The 15,726-nt window shown below is 34.1% G+C and overlaps 1 protein-coding gene across 1 annotated transcript in view; it reads left to right on the forward strand.

The window, feature by feature from the left end:
- The window catches only part of PCLO (piccolo presynaptic cytomatrix protein), a gene marked incomplete at both ends in the record, with an annotated part of 365,582 nt that overhangs the window by 215,772 nt on the left and 134,084 nt on the right, over positions 1–15,726 (forward strand). Inside the window, 2 exons of the mRNA XM_082662011.1 lie at positions 6,479–8,666; positions 14,060–14,196. Of these exons, the coding sequence (XP_082518137.1) occupies positions 6,479–8,666; positions 14,060–14,196 (2,325 nt within the window). The remainder of the gene's footprint in view (positions 1–6,478; positions 8,667–14,059; positions 14,197–15,726) is intronic.

Here is a 15,726-nt window from a genome sequence, read left to right on the forward strand (position 1 = left end):
AAATGAATTTCTTCTATTTAACAGGATTTTCTTTTTGCTCCTCTTCTGTATCTTGACTTATGTGTAGAGTTTGAATTAGGAAAGCACCAGAACAAGTATAGTGAGGTAAATTGAGCCTGAAATGAACTGGCTAAATAAACTGAGGTAACTTAGTCAAAAGCTTTAAACAACAAAGGGAATTTTTATCTATTTTTTTTCTCCTTAAGAACAGTTTGCTAGAGATTCAAATTAAAACAGTAGAGAAAAGCGATGGTTGAGCACAATATAAGAAATCTTTAAGCTAAATTATAGAACTGCTATCTCTATTTATTTTCGTTGAAAAAATTTTATAAGATGACAAATAAAAGCTTAACTTTGTGAAGAACAGTAAATAACCCCTATGAGGGAGTAAACAGTAACATTAGAAGAGTTGAAGCTAAAAGTGATTATACTCATCCTCTCTCCTCCTCCTTCCTCAACTGAATGAAAAAGATATATATGAAAATTGTTTGGGCTCACGGATAAACCATTTTAACTACATAAGTAAATCACTCTTAATAAGTTGGACCACATTTTAATTTCTGACCTGTTGGGTAGTATATTTTAACATGACAGGGACAAGACAAGTCTCCAGTGTTTTTTCTGATAAAACTCAGCCCTAATCACAGAGCTCAGTCTCCGGGCATAGAGGCTACTTTTATGGGTTAGTCATTTACTTTTTAGAAGGTCGAGCTGAAATCACTGTTTAAAGTACTAATAAGCGCTAGTTGTAGAGAGTTTCCGGATACTTCACGAAAGACCCAACATCATGACACTTCTCCTTTTGACATTAATAAATGTGCATGAATTTCTTCAGTGTGTCATAGGTATTAAAATGATAGTAATGTTTCTAATAAAACAATGTTATTTTGTTTAGAATAAGCTTCTTTGCGGCGCTTTCAACCAGTTCTTCCATTTATGGCATGAGCTGATGCCTGTAAATGCTCACTCAAATGCACTGCAGTCAATAAGCTCAGGTTTCATTAATTATCCATTTGGAAAATCATCTAATCACCCATCCAAGTATACCTCTGTTCTCATGTAACTGAATTTATAGAATTAAGGATTGAAAAGTTAACCTCTTAAAATAACACTTAGAAAAAATATTGTTGAATTTACATAAGTCCATGCATGAGCTTTATCATCTTAGAAGCCCAAAAAAAAATATTTCTTGCCACTTAATTTAATTGCCATCCTTTACCAGTTCTTAATAGCACTGTCTTCTAAAGAACCAGATGGTTCTCCAGTTCATATGGAAGAAGGACCATGGTCCTCCTTGCCAAGGAAATTTTGTTGTTTAATTTAACTTGGGGAAAGCTATTCATGTGATTTAGGTTTATGAAAAATAACTATTTTTATTTACTGCACTCATGTAGGTCAAAGCAGCTTGGAAGTATTTTAATGTCATGTTCCAAGGTTTTATAGGCCAGAGGATAATAAATCAATGAGAAAGGAACAAAAAACAATAACAGAGATTCCTGTGATTTTGTGGTTAGGCATTTCAAGAGTCTAAACATAAATTATCTTTATTATCTCAAGATAATTTAGTAAAGACTGTGCCACTATTAAAAGGTCATGATGTTTCTCATGGCTTTAGGTGAGTAGTTATTGAATCATCCCTTAAATTGCTAATGATCTGAAGTGCTGGAAAACATATCACATAGTAATCAATCATCATTCTAATACTCCATGTACAAAACTGTAGCATAATTAGAGATTTACATTTTACAGCATTTGAAATACAGTTATTTTTGTTCTGAATACAATTATTTTTGTTCTGATGAGAGATTGTCAATGAGAAATGCAAATGAGGAGATATTTTTGGAAGCGTTGGAATCACTACAATCCCTCTTTGTGGATCAATAATTTGTTCTCAAAATGAAGTAAGTCACAGGCAGGCAATACTATAATATTCAGCATGCTGAAAAAAAAAGCAGGTGGAAGAGATGTATCTTACTTTTTAAATATACATTTATGTTTTAGGGTAAGTTTTCAAGTTAATTCTTGGAAATTTTTATTAACTTTAATTTTCCACTTCAGATTGCTCGTATAAACCATTAACACATTTTCTGGTAAAGGGATGTAGTCGTTATTGTGGTAGCATGTTAGAACTGTAAATGGATTTGCCCTTGAAGAAGAAGTCAACGTTAGATAGTTCTTCATAGCATTCCGTCTCCTAGTCCAGCAGCACTATGTACAAGTTAAATGGTATAGAAATGAGAAAATAGGAGGTATCTGTGTTTATTTTCCAGTGATCTGATCTGATTTTAATTCTTATGCTATCATGTTTTCATAGCCTTTAGGTTAGTCAGTGCTTTTAAATTACTTCTTTGTTTCTCTTTATACTCACTGGTTATCAAACCTTGTTTCTGCTTAGCTAAGAGCATATAGGCAAAATACGTTTTGCTGCCCCAATAAATTTTTGAAGTAATAACTACAAAAAGAGTGATTTTAAACATAGTAATAACTGGATGTTGGGAGACTAAAAGGAAAAGAAAAAGGAGGTCATCAGTACCTTTAAGCATTTTCTTTTCTCTTAGGAAAATGATCAAGAAAACGTAATTTTGAATGAAGCAACACACCAGTGAAGAAATATATCTGTAGTCTTGCACAGAAATGTGTTTTTCTAATGAAAATGTAAAATCTAGAAATAACAAAGATGGATGGATGGGAGGGATAGAAGGTAGAAGGGAGGAGGGAGAAATACATACACATACATATGTATAAAAAATGATCACCTTAAAAACTTCTAAGAGGGCTTTCTAAAATACCTTATACAGATTTTAGGAGAAAAGAAATTAATCTGTTTGGGACATTCCAGAAAATAGAAGGCAATACGTGTTGCACAGACTGACATCTCTGATGCGTCTGTCCAGTGAGGTGGAAACTAGTTTTCTGCTTGGCTGCCAGCCCAAGAGCAGTGACTTTCAGCAAGCAAACAAGACGAACTGGGGCAAGAGGCACATCAAGGAAAAGCTTAAAGATGCCTGATGAAATATTGAGTGCCGCTTTCACAATATTAATTGGAGAACATTTTTACCTCTGCTACTAGACTTTGAAAAATAACTTGTGTGTAACTTTTAAATATGTTCTATTACTTTGTTTTTATTTTCTGACTAATAACGTCTTGTGTTTCAGTTTCTCACTTTTTTCTAGCTACTAGAATATTACAATAATTAAAGAACTACTTTAAAAAAACAATTTCAAGTACATTCACAAATGGTAAATTCTCTCCCATAGCTGTAGAGACTCAAGACTGTTTATTGATAAAGGTCTTTATATTTTTTCAGTGATTCGGTGATATTTTCATAGCAATGATGATACTGCTTGTTTTGAGTTTGATTCATGGAAATAGTTATGAAATTATTCCACAGTACTCTAGTTGAAGAAATTTGATGGCTTTATTTTGTGTGTGCCAGGCACTGTGCCTTATTGCAATGCCTAGTGGATTCTAGATGTTGTATCAGTTTTTAAAGTATTTTTCCATGAGTGGTATCATTTAGAATTTCATTTTCACAGGTCACTCCTCCGTTGTCTTTCATTTTTCTTGTATATCTTAAAGCAATAGAAATTACTGAGCCCTTGCACTCAACATTTGGAATGTTTTAGCTGTGTGTAGGGGTAAGGGTGGGATGGTGGTAAATAATGGGTCTGTTTTGGGAGCACATTATTAATGATACAATGTATAGGATAGAATGCTGAATATTTTTATATTCAACTGCTATTTTGTGTCAAAACTGGAAACTGTAGATGTTGGGGTAGAGAGACCCCTGGAAGGTGAATTAATGCTTTCACTGACATTTCAGAGAGTGAAACTCTGCTTCTAGTCCTTTTTCAAGGAAGGACGTGTAGTCATATTTTCCAGCTTGCAGCCTTGTGTTTATCTTACAGCTTCATCTTCATCCTCCATCCTAACTTTACAAAGTTAAAGGAGTATGCTAACCAGTGTTCATATATTTTATTTCTTTGTTTGTTTGCGCTACGCGGGCGTCTCACTGCTGTGGCCTCTGCCGTTGCGGAGCGCAGGCTCAGCGGCCATGGCTCACGGGCCCAGCTGCTCCGCGGCATGTGGGATCTTCCCGGTCCGGGGCACGAACCCGTGTCCCCTGCATCGGCAGGCGGACTCTCAACCACTGTGCCACCAGGGAAGCCCTCGTGCGCATTTTTAACCTCCTTTGGTAGGGAGAATTCTTACTTTCAAAGTAAGACTTTTCAAATGTCTTCATATTATGCAATGCCATTACACTTTCAGAGTAATACACTTAAACGCTCTTTCTCAAACAGTTTCACAACCACAATCATGTAGTACACATGAACATCTTAAATTTGAAAACTCTTAATGCATATACCAAATCTTCCAAATGCTAGTCTAGGAAAAGAAACAATCATTAATTTCAGCCTCCTGTTGACCTCCATTATATTCAGAGAACTGAGAAGATTATTGTGAAAAAACTTTTTAAAAACAGAAGACATATATTTGTTAGTATTTTGGAAAATTATTAAGTAGTAAATTTTTAATTTTATTACTATTTTATTATGGTCAGTTGATATTAAAAAGCATAATAACATGTGCATTCATTTATTTAAAAAACAGTTTTTAAAAATATTTGGAATATGAATTTACCAAATTCCACAGTTTTCTGTGGAAATAAGGGGATTTTATAAGGAAATAATACTTAAATGGGTGCCTACAATGAGTACTAAATATTTTACACAGAGGTCTCATTTGCTCTTCATAACAACCCTATGACTTGATTGTGAGTATTAAATACAATGAAAATAATTGAGGGTGAGAGAGAATAAATAACATGCCAAACAGCTGCTTTTGTGGTTCCAATTCCCCTTGAGATTTCTCTGTGAGGATGAATAAGCTATGATTTCAAAATCACTCTGCCATATTTTACAAACTCACAACATTTATTCATTGTGAATTTGCATTCAGATATTTAAAATTTCAGAAATACACATAAACCTCAATTGACCTTTAGGATATTGCTTCTGATTATTTCTATTAAACAATTAGGTCGATAAATGGAGCAGAAAAATAACAGAAAACAGATTAAAAAAACACCAAGGTAACAAATTTGGGAGTAGTAAAAAGGCAATAAAAGTTCACAGTCTTGGGCTTCCCTGGTGGCGCAGTGGTTGAGATTCTGCCTGCCGATGCAGGGGACACGGGTTCGTGCCCCGGTTCGCAAAGATACCACATGCCGCGGAGCAGCTGGGCCCGTGAGCCATGGTCGCTGAACCTGCGCGTCCAGAGCCTGTGCTCCACAGTGGGAGAGGCCACAACAGTGAGAGGCCCGCGTACTGCAAAAAAAAAAAAAAAAAAAAAAAAGGGGGGTCTTGGACAAATATGATATAATTAATTAGACATAATTCCCATATACTTTTTGTTATTTTGGGGTCCTTGATTTTTAGTGATTGGGAAAAAGGGAAGAATTAAGGTCTTTGTATTATTAGTAAGAAGAAAAAAGTAAAGAATATGCAACTAGAAGGCAGAAGGCCTGAGATCTAGTTGTGAATATGCTGCTACATGGTTGGGTAACTGAGTATATCAGCTTATTTTAATTATAGTCAAAATAATCTCTCATGTCTTCTGATATGCTAAAATTGTATGATTCTCAAGACCAGTGATTCTTAGAATGCAAGTTTATGACAAATTAACCAAATAAAATTGAAAATATCTGACAGCTCACTGATAAACTTTATCTGATTTTTTTTAAGATTTTAATGAGTTTTTGAATTGTTTGTAGTCACTTCCTTTTGCTTCATGTAGAAGTTACTAAAGCATTTAGAAGAAGCTGAAATTACTAAAGAATAATAGCATTGAAAGAAAATAGAAAACTCAAATAGTCAGAAAAATATTGAAAGATTAAATAGGAAATTGGTTCAGATAACTCTTGGGGAAAAAGAGACAGTAGCAAATGAGAGGATTTCATTTCAAAACACTTCATGATTGGAATAGGAATTACAGTCACTTCAGGGGGTGAAAGTAGGAATGGGAAGATAGAAGCAAACAATTGAACAGCACAATGAGCATCTTCAACAAATATAACTTAACCTTTAGATAGTTAACACGAATGCTCTGGGCATACCTTCAGTAAGTAATACTATGTATATTCAATAGGATGGAAAATGAGTTTTTAAGAGTTCTCCTGAGAGTCTAACTAAAATATAATCCTGCCTAGCAGTGTACTCTGTGCTTGATTTCAGAACTCACTTCTAATGTTACAAAGTTGTAATAATAATCAATTTACCAAGAAGAGGAAAATTATTTTTCAGTTAACTGCATTTGTGACTAATACTTGAAATTATGTGTAGAATTTTAATTTTATTATGCACTCATAGCTAAAACATATATGAACTCACTTTTATTTAAATGTAAATTATGGTTTTTTTGACTTTTTTTCGTTGATGATAAAGTATTTTGTTAAGTATTTTGTTTACTTAATTACAGACAAAAGGTTCTCAAACCACGACACCCTCTGGCACTCAGAAAAAAGTGAAGAGAACTCTGCCAAACCCACCTCCCGAGGAGACCTCCACAGGAACTCAGTCAACATACAGCACTGTGGGCACAGTTTCCAGGAGAAGGATCTGCAGAACCAACACGATGGCACGAGCCAAGATTCTCCAGGATATAGACAGAGAGCTCGATCTTGTGGAGAGGGAATCTGCAAAGCTTAGAAAGAAACAAGCAGAACTTGATGAGGAAGAGAAGGAGATTGATGCCAAGTTACGGTACCTGGAAATGGGGATTAACAGGAGGAAAGAGGCATTGTTAAAAGAGAGGGAAAAGAGAGAAAGAGCCTACCTCCAGGGAGTAGCTGAGGATCGTGATTACATGTCCGACAGTGAGGTCAGCAGCACCAGACCCGCCCGAATCGAGAGTCAGCACGGCATAGAGCGACCGAGGACTGCTCCCCAAACTGAGTTCAGCCAGTTTATACCACCACAAACCCAAACAGAATCTCAGCTAGTCCCCCCTACAAGTCCTTATACCCAATACCAGTACTCTTCCCCTGCTCTTCCTACCCAAGCACCCACCCCATACACCCAACAATCCCACTTCCAGCAACAGACTCTGTACCATCAGGAAGTTTCACCTTATCAGACTCAGCCAGCCTTCCAAGCTGTGGCAACGATGTCCTTCACACCTCAAGCTCAACCTACACCAACACCACAACCTGCTTATCAGTTACCATCACAGATGATGGTAATACAACAAAAGCCCCGGCAAACTGCATTATATTTGGAGCCCAAGATAACTTCAAACTATGAGGTGATTCGCAACCAACCCCTGATGATAGCACCTGTTTCTACTGATAATACATATGCTGTTTCCCACCTTGGTAGTAAGTACAACAGCTTAGACTTGAGAATAGGATTGGAGGAAAGAAGTAGCATGGCAAGCAGCCCAATATCAAGCATATCTGCAGATTCTTTCTATGCAGATATTGACCATCATACTCCACGAAATTATGTCTTAATTGATGACATTGGAGAGATTACAAAAGGAACAGCCGCTTTAAGCACTGCATTTAGCCTTCATGAAAAAGATCTGTCAAAAACAGACCGTCTCCTTCGAACCACTGAGACACGTAGGTCTCAAGAAGTGACAGATTTCCTAGCACCTCTGCAGACTTCTTCCAGATTGCATAGTTATGTGAAAGCAGAGGAAGACCCGATGGAGGATCCTTATGAGTTAAAGCTTCTGAAACATCAGATTAAACAAGAATTCCGTAGAGGGGCAGAGAGCTTAGATCACCTCGCTGGTCTTTCCCATTATTACCATGCCGATACTAGCTATAGACATTTTCCAAAATCTGAAAAGTATAGCATTAGTAGACTCACACTTGAAAAACAAGCAGCAAAACAACTGCCAGCAGCCATACTTTATCAAAAGCAGTCAAAGCATAAGAAACCACTAATTGACCCTAAAATGTCCAAATTTTCACCTATTCAAGAAAGTAGAGACCTTGAGCCTGATTATTCGAGCTATATGACTTCTAGCAGTTCATCTATTGGTGGCATTTCTTCCAGGGCAAGGCTTCTTCAAGATGATATCACTTTTGGCCTCAGAAAAAATATTACAGACCAACACAAATTTTTGGGATCATCTCTTGGCACAGGGCTGGGCACATTAGGAAATACCATACGGTCAGCTCTGCAGGATGAAGCAGATAAGCCATACAGCAGTGGCAGCAGGTCCAGACCTTCTTCCAGACCTTCCTCTGTCTATGGGCTTGATCTATCAATTAAAAGAGATTCTTCCAGCTCTTCTCTAAGACTGAAAGCTCAAGAGGCGGAAGCTCTAGATGTTTCCTTTAGTCATGCATCACCCTCTGGCAGAACTAAGCCTACCAGTTTGCCGATTAGCCAGAGTAGAGGAAGAATACCAATTGTGGCCCAGAATTCTGAAGAGGAAAGTCCACTCAGTCCTGTTGGCCAGCCAATGGGAATGGCCAGGGCTGCAGCTGGACCCCTGCCACCAATATCTGCAGACACCAGGGATCAGTTTGGATCAAGTCACTCATTGCCTGAAGTTCAACAACACATGAGAGAAGAATCACGGACTCGAGGCTACGATCGTGACATAGCTTTCATCATGGATGACTTCCAACATGCCATGTCAGACAGTGAAGGTAAATTGGGCCTCAAACTACCTTGTTACTCTCAAAACTCAAACTCTTGTGTTTCTGCATGTTTAATTTTCCTACTCCAAGGACGTATTCTACTTTTCTTGGTGCGTCTTTTGCATGTTTACTTCTATTTTATTTCTTGTAAATGGAAATTTTATCTTGTGTATAGATTTCGTAGCATGCTCTTCTTTATTTCTTTTTAGTTTATTCTTTTACTGTTGTTTCTTGGTTGTTTGCTTGATTTGTTTGGTGTCCACTTTTCCAAAACCATTACCAAATAATTGTGTCAATAAAATATGGTCATCCTTTAAATCTATAGTTGGAAATATTTTCATTGTATGTTTCTTTTATTTTTTTAAAAGGCATTTTTAAAGTTATTAGTTTCTTTCAGTTTGTGAAATGATTAAGGTTTTGAGCCATTAAGTACTATTCTGCTAGACTCTGTAATAGAAAATTATTTATGTCATTTTGTGAGATCAGTGTTCGTTAATTCAGAGAATGTTCTCTTTTTGAGAACTTTCAAATAAGTCCTTAATGTTAACATAATGTAGAGTTTTATAATTCTACTTAAATAAAAGGTTTGTATTTTAATCTCTCTCATTATGAATGTCATAATTGACAAGTTTGTACATTTTGCATTACATACTAGAAAGCTTAGTACTAAGTATGGTTTTGACAATAAATAACAGTACTATCCACATGCTTGTCAATATGTATGAAGCATTGTTTAGATTTTAAAATTGGAAATTTGTACACTGCTTTTGTGAATTTAGCTATTTGAGCTGAAGCCTTCCTTGTGTGTTCAGTTAGCCTTTTCCATGACTTTGCTTTTTGCATTATTCCATTTTTTTTTTACCTAAATTGTCATTACTGGTTTTTCATATTGAACAAGAGATTTATGGCAAGTACGTACTTAACTAAAAACTGGTTCATGGTAATTTTCTTTGTTTAATCATATAGAACCATAAGGATTTTAGAAAATGACCTAGACCAAGTCTAAATTTGAAGACAGGGTTTGACAGGTACAGAGATGTGAAGTCTTGCCCATGCCAAGAGGACTCATGACACTTGGTTCTTTTTTTTTCCCCCCTCTGTGGTATACATTTGAATGTAGGTGTGGTTTGAGTCCTAAAAATAAAATATTTCTCATCAAATAAAAATGTATTACTTCATGGCTTTAGAGAGTGCAAAACACTAAGTTAACATGAACATCTCTTATTTTAAATCTAACATCTTCCCTGAGGACTTAGAGGAAAATATGTTTTCATGAAAAGGATTTTCTTTCTTCTGTATCTAGACACCAATATAATTTTAGAAGTTCAAATGTAGGTTTGATCAGGACTGAGGTAATCACTGGATCTGAAGGAGGAGAGACTGCTTTTTCTAGTGAAATTCCAAGAGACTATTCACTTCCTGATTTGTTTTATTCTCTACAGGCTATTGGATTGACCATTTTTTATTGATAACCAGCCAATTAAATAAAACACTCTGTGTGTTTTTTTTATTTAGCCGATTGTTTGAATCAATCTACATAGTTAAGTAAGTTATATAATGCAGAAACGTTTACTTTTTTTCTTTTTTCACAATCCACATTTTACACACATTATATATGTATATAAATATATATATAAAATGACTGCTACAGAAGAATAAAAAGGCTCTTCAATAATTGTATCTGTAAAATAGCAAAATAAAAACTAACAGGTCAATCACATAACTAAACACCTAAAATCTGTGTGTGCATGATGAACATATACCTGGAGAGAATTTGACAAATTAATTTATTCATCACAGATGTTTTGCCATCATGGTTCCAGACATACAGATGTTTCTAGATATTCCAAAATACGGCAGTCATTTACGTACAACCATGTAAAAATAACCAAATTTTTATTTCTCATATGTTCGGATGATGTGTACTTATAGTCATCAAAGACTATGAAAACTTGATAAAATATTAAGACACATCAAAAAATACTTATCAAATACAATTTGGTAAGTATTTGGAAATATCATCAGCTTTAAAAAAAGCATGTTAATCTCCAGAAACTTATTTAAACTAATTTGAATAAGACATCATGCAGCATACAAAATTATGAAATATGTAACGATGACACCAGAGAAGTAAACAATTACAATGAAATTTACACAAAGTCAAATTGAGTTAAAATGTATTTTTAAATTAAGCAGACAAGAAATTTAGTCATAAAAATCATGTTGATATAGAATTCTACAAAGAAAAACTATAACAAACTGAATTACATATGTAATATTATGTGTGTGAATTGTAGTGATTATCTTTAAAAGATGTATGTTTTAAAATGCTATCTATTTTCTTTGTGTTTATATCTCATAAGCACATCACTTTTCTTCTGGTGAACAGTGGTCTGCTTTTCTTTTGAAATCTTGGATTCCTTGGGTAATTAAGAAAAATAGTAGAAAATATTCTTTCCAATTACATAACTCAAGACATTATAAACTCATGAAATATTAGGGATTTTTAAAATAACAATTAACCACATATATACTATATCTGTGTTTGAATGATACTAAAACAACTTTGAAAAGTATAACATTCCAACAGGCTATTTAGTATCATGTAAACAAAGCAAATTTAACTGATTTCAAATTTTTGCGCTTTCTCTGAACTCAAACTCTAGGTTATAGACAACAGGATGTTTTTCAGGTGTATTCTGTATAACTCCAATTAATTTTGAAATATCCCATTTGAGGTATAATCTAGGTAGGCATAATTTATGTTGCTTACTATTTATGACCATCAGCTTGAAGTCTACAACTTAATATTCATTCATGGTTAAGAGAAAAACTAAACTAGAAACAGTCAAATTGTATTTCTACAACTGCAAATATTTTGTTGAAAACATTCTTTCAAAATATACTCCATGTAAAAAGAGAAAAAAAGCATCGGTATATACAGTCTTTAAAAAAAAATTCCAGTGAATATTTCGTACAGAATAGAAGTAAGCTGTTCGTATAACTATTGTTACAGTCAATAATGTGAATAATGCTAGACCCCAAAATAGCTTTCTTGCATTTTACATTTAAGAAAAGAAAAATATCAGTGGCTTAAAACGATGGGATGTTAATCTCCAGCAAAATTATTTAATTTGGAAAATATTATTATTATTATAAAATTTAGTTTTTAAAGTTCTGATCTACCATGGCAGATCAGACAATTGCAGTTATAAACAATTAGCAATTAAGTCCAACTTGCTGTAAATGATGAAGACAGAATCCAATATAAGAGCAGATTTATATAATCTGGTTTTTCTTCGTTGATCTATAAATTCCTATGCAAAACATGCTAGCCATCCTAACTTGGTTACGTATAGAGTCATTATAAGACATAACACAATCAAAGTATGTCATCAGAATTGGAAATAAATTGACAAAATTTATATATCAGGTTGAGATTCTGCCTTATCTGTATAGACACAACCAAGGAAACATTTTAAAGGATTGTTATTTTAAATGCATTAAGCAAAGTTGTATATTCAAGTGAAATCATGTAGTGCATTATCCAAGATAGTCATTTATTAAAATCAGTATAGACTATTTTTTATGAGAAACATGTAATAAAGATATACAAAAATTAATATAAAATGATGTTTGTTTGTTGATAATCTAATAAGTTTTAGAGATTAAATAATGGATTTTCTATTTACTTATCAAGTTTATATTAAATATTTCTTTCATAAATTTAGTCACTTGATGTCAAAACTATGAAAAACCATAATAAATATTGAGTAGATTGTGAGAAAAGATTGTGTAACTGTTAATGAGATTCAAGGGACAAATTAATATTTATTTTAACATGTGCTTATCATAATTAGGATATTTAGCTTTCTTTAGTTGATGACTAATTTTCCTGTGTTTCATTCATTTCCTGAATATTTAATGAATATTATGACATTTGCAAGGCATTGTTTTTAGTATTGAGGGAGAAAAAAAAAACAACAAAAGAAGACATGAGCCTTACCCTCAAGCAGCTTAGAGTCTAATAGGGGAGATCAGATAAGTACATATGCAGCCACAAACCAGGTATGTATCGTATTTCCTCAAATCTAAGACTGACTAAATTATGACACATCATCTATCATTCTGTGTTTATTCGGGGAAAGTGCTGTGGTTAATCAGTGGCCTTGACCAAGATCACGGGAGGTGTAGAGGTGAGTAATGCTGTATATGCTGTGGGTTTGCCAGCCCTGCCAGTAAAAAGCTAATGGAAATTGCCTGGGAAAAAGTCTTGGGAGAAAGTAGTAGAAGAGAAGTCAGTGATGTAGACAGAAAGAGAAGTGTAATGAGATAGAGAGGAACACTCAATAGTACGGCATTGTAGAAGCTAGAGTTTCAAGAAGGCATAGGTTGATAGCATCATCAACAGATCTTTCAGGATGAGCACCTGAGAAGGGGTACTCCATCTGCCATTTAGGAAGCAAGAATGTATTTCCAGAGGCTATTAATTAGGGATCCTTTTACAAAGAATAAAATTACATAAAGTCAAATTCTGTATATTAGGTAAACAATGATTTGGGGGTACTAAATAAGAAAAAGACCTTGGAAGTACCAAGAACTGAATGGGGTGAAAATTTTTAAATAATATTTATATACTCAAATATGGTTGTATTTTTTAAACAGTATTTTAAGATGTCAAGTTTTGGCACATTTTAAGTACAAAAAGCAGTCAACCAACTCTTTAATTCCAAAATCTGTGATCCCACAGAAAATAATTATTTAATTTTTAATGAAAAATGCTAATAGATATATTTTTAGTATTAGGCTACCAGGTGATTATGGCACACATGTTCCTAGCAATGATACCTGGGATTCTCCTAAAAATAAATGCTTTTGTTTATTTATGGATGTCATAGAAATGTCACGTTTTCAAAAAATGCTCACTTGATGTCCAAAGCCATAGTGGTACTGGGTTGATATGAGAGTGGGGAAATAACAGAATCTTCTGTATTCAAGGAATATATTTTCCTTGGATTTTGGTGATGGGTAGTGGGGAGAGGTGAGGAGGTGATACTGATGGACTGAGGTTGAATAGAATGACCTTTGAGAAATATTCATTGTACATTTATGTATTTAATCACTGTCTAAATTTCTTCTTTCACCTAATCTAAATTTAAATTTTGTTTTATTTTGCTTTGAAAAGTTTCACAGGTGGCACATCATTTTTTCTAGGTTATTCCATGGTACAAAATTTTTAACATAGTATTGGAAGTGATTTTTCTGATCCTGTTGGGAATTGTGCTTGAAATGCATGAATGATTAATAAGCCTGGAGCATGTTAGTACTTCAGAACATCTGCTGCCCTCTGTCATCTGTATTTGTTAGAGTTGGAATGTTTGATGTTTCCTTGGTCTCCAAAGCCTATCACCTGCGTCGTGAAGAAACAGATTGGTTTGACAAACCCAGGGAATCTCGTTTGGAAAATGGACACGGTCTGGATCGAAAACTGCCAGAAAGGTTGGTCCACTCTAGACCACTCAGTCAACATCAAGAGCAGGTAAGTGCTATATTGAGCAATCTCTTTCAGATTTATTAAAAAAAAAAAAATTCATTTCATCCTAAAATGGTCTCAGTTATCCTGCAATGAATGGGACTTTTGTCAATCAAGTTCACAAATAATTTTTCTTTTCAGTATCTTAAAGTACTAAGTAACCTTACTTCATCATCCATGACTGACGTCACACCATAACCATGATGCTTCTACCAAGGCAATTTAAGTGATTTTTTTCCTCTAACAGATAATTAAGTTTGTGCAATATACCCAACACTGCCATACACAGAGAATACATGAAGCTCCTAAAGAGCTTACAGAATATTGGGTGAAATAGATTTGGGTAACAGTATGGGTAACATACTCCATAACAGTATGTTCAGGTGTCAAGCAAATAAGAGGATGACCAAACCAAGTCAGCTGGGGACAGGGAAGGCGTCAGTTGCGGGTGAAGGGATGATGTTTTAGGGTCTATTATGTGGAAGTGTTTTTTTGTTTTACATTCATTTTTGGATTTTATCTTCAGAACAACTTTCATAAAGTATGTTTTATTAATACCTATTTATAGGTGAAAAACTTAAACTTAGAGGTACTATTCACTATTACATAAATATAATATTATAATTCATGATCTTATTCACTTTAGAACAAATGTGGTGATGTTTGAATTGAATTTTGATAGATCTTAGGAGATTAACAGTTGGATAATCTGAGGGAGATTCCTCTGGTAAGCCACGTGGCCTTAAATCCGTTGCCTTAACAGACCAGATTTTTGCAGGCTGTATATTCATTATGATCATTAAAATACCCACAAAGAGATAGTTACTTATATCATGTACATTAACTCCTAAATCATCCCTGTCTGATTAATGACTTACTGATGTAAATGACAACTGTATTTTGAACAACACAGAAGAACCATATGAATTTACTATAATTCAGTGTTTGTCACATTAAGGTGTAAAAGAAAACAAGACTTTTACATGTATAAGTACTGTCTAAAACATATTATCTATGGTCTTAGATTTGATTTTTTTCCTAAGCAGTTTCAGCTTTCATAGACAAATTTCCAGCTGATGAGAATTTTCTTTTCTCAGAAGTTTGTTCTAAATTTTTCAGAATTGTTCTGAATGTTTTCTCAGAATTTTATTTTGTTTTTCTAGATGCTATCATATTTTGTAGAAATCTGTTCTTCTCTGTATATTGTAAGTATTCTAGATCTAGAATAGATCTAGCTCAGAAGTGGGAAAATTAAAGGATTAAAATCATTCTGAACATGTTTAAAAATTTCAATTTACCTCTTATCTATAATTACTAAAACAATCAATTTGTCAACTGAAAATAATTTCTTGAATTTTTTTTATTACAGGAATCTCTCTGTAATGACTTACTTGTTATATCTTACCCATCTTGTTTGTTTCTCTGAAGTTTACTATTTCTGACAAACCTAGATCAAGTTAATGAAAACACAGATCCTTTAAAGAAATCCTAATAAGATGAACTATAAAAACTGAAGAGCTAAAAGAAATAATAACT

This window comes from Grampus griseus (assembly GCF_964374135.1).
Source record: "Grampus griseus genome assembly, chromosome: 9".
NCBI classification, from domain to species: domain Eukaryota; kingdom Metazoa; phylum Chordata; class Mammalia; order Artiodactyla; family Delphinidae; genus Grampus; species Grampus griseus.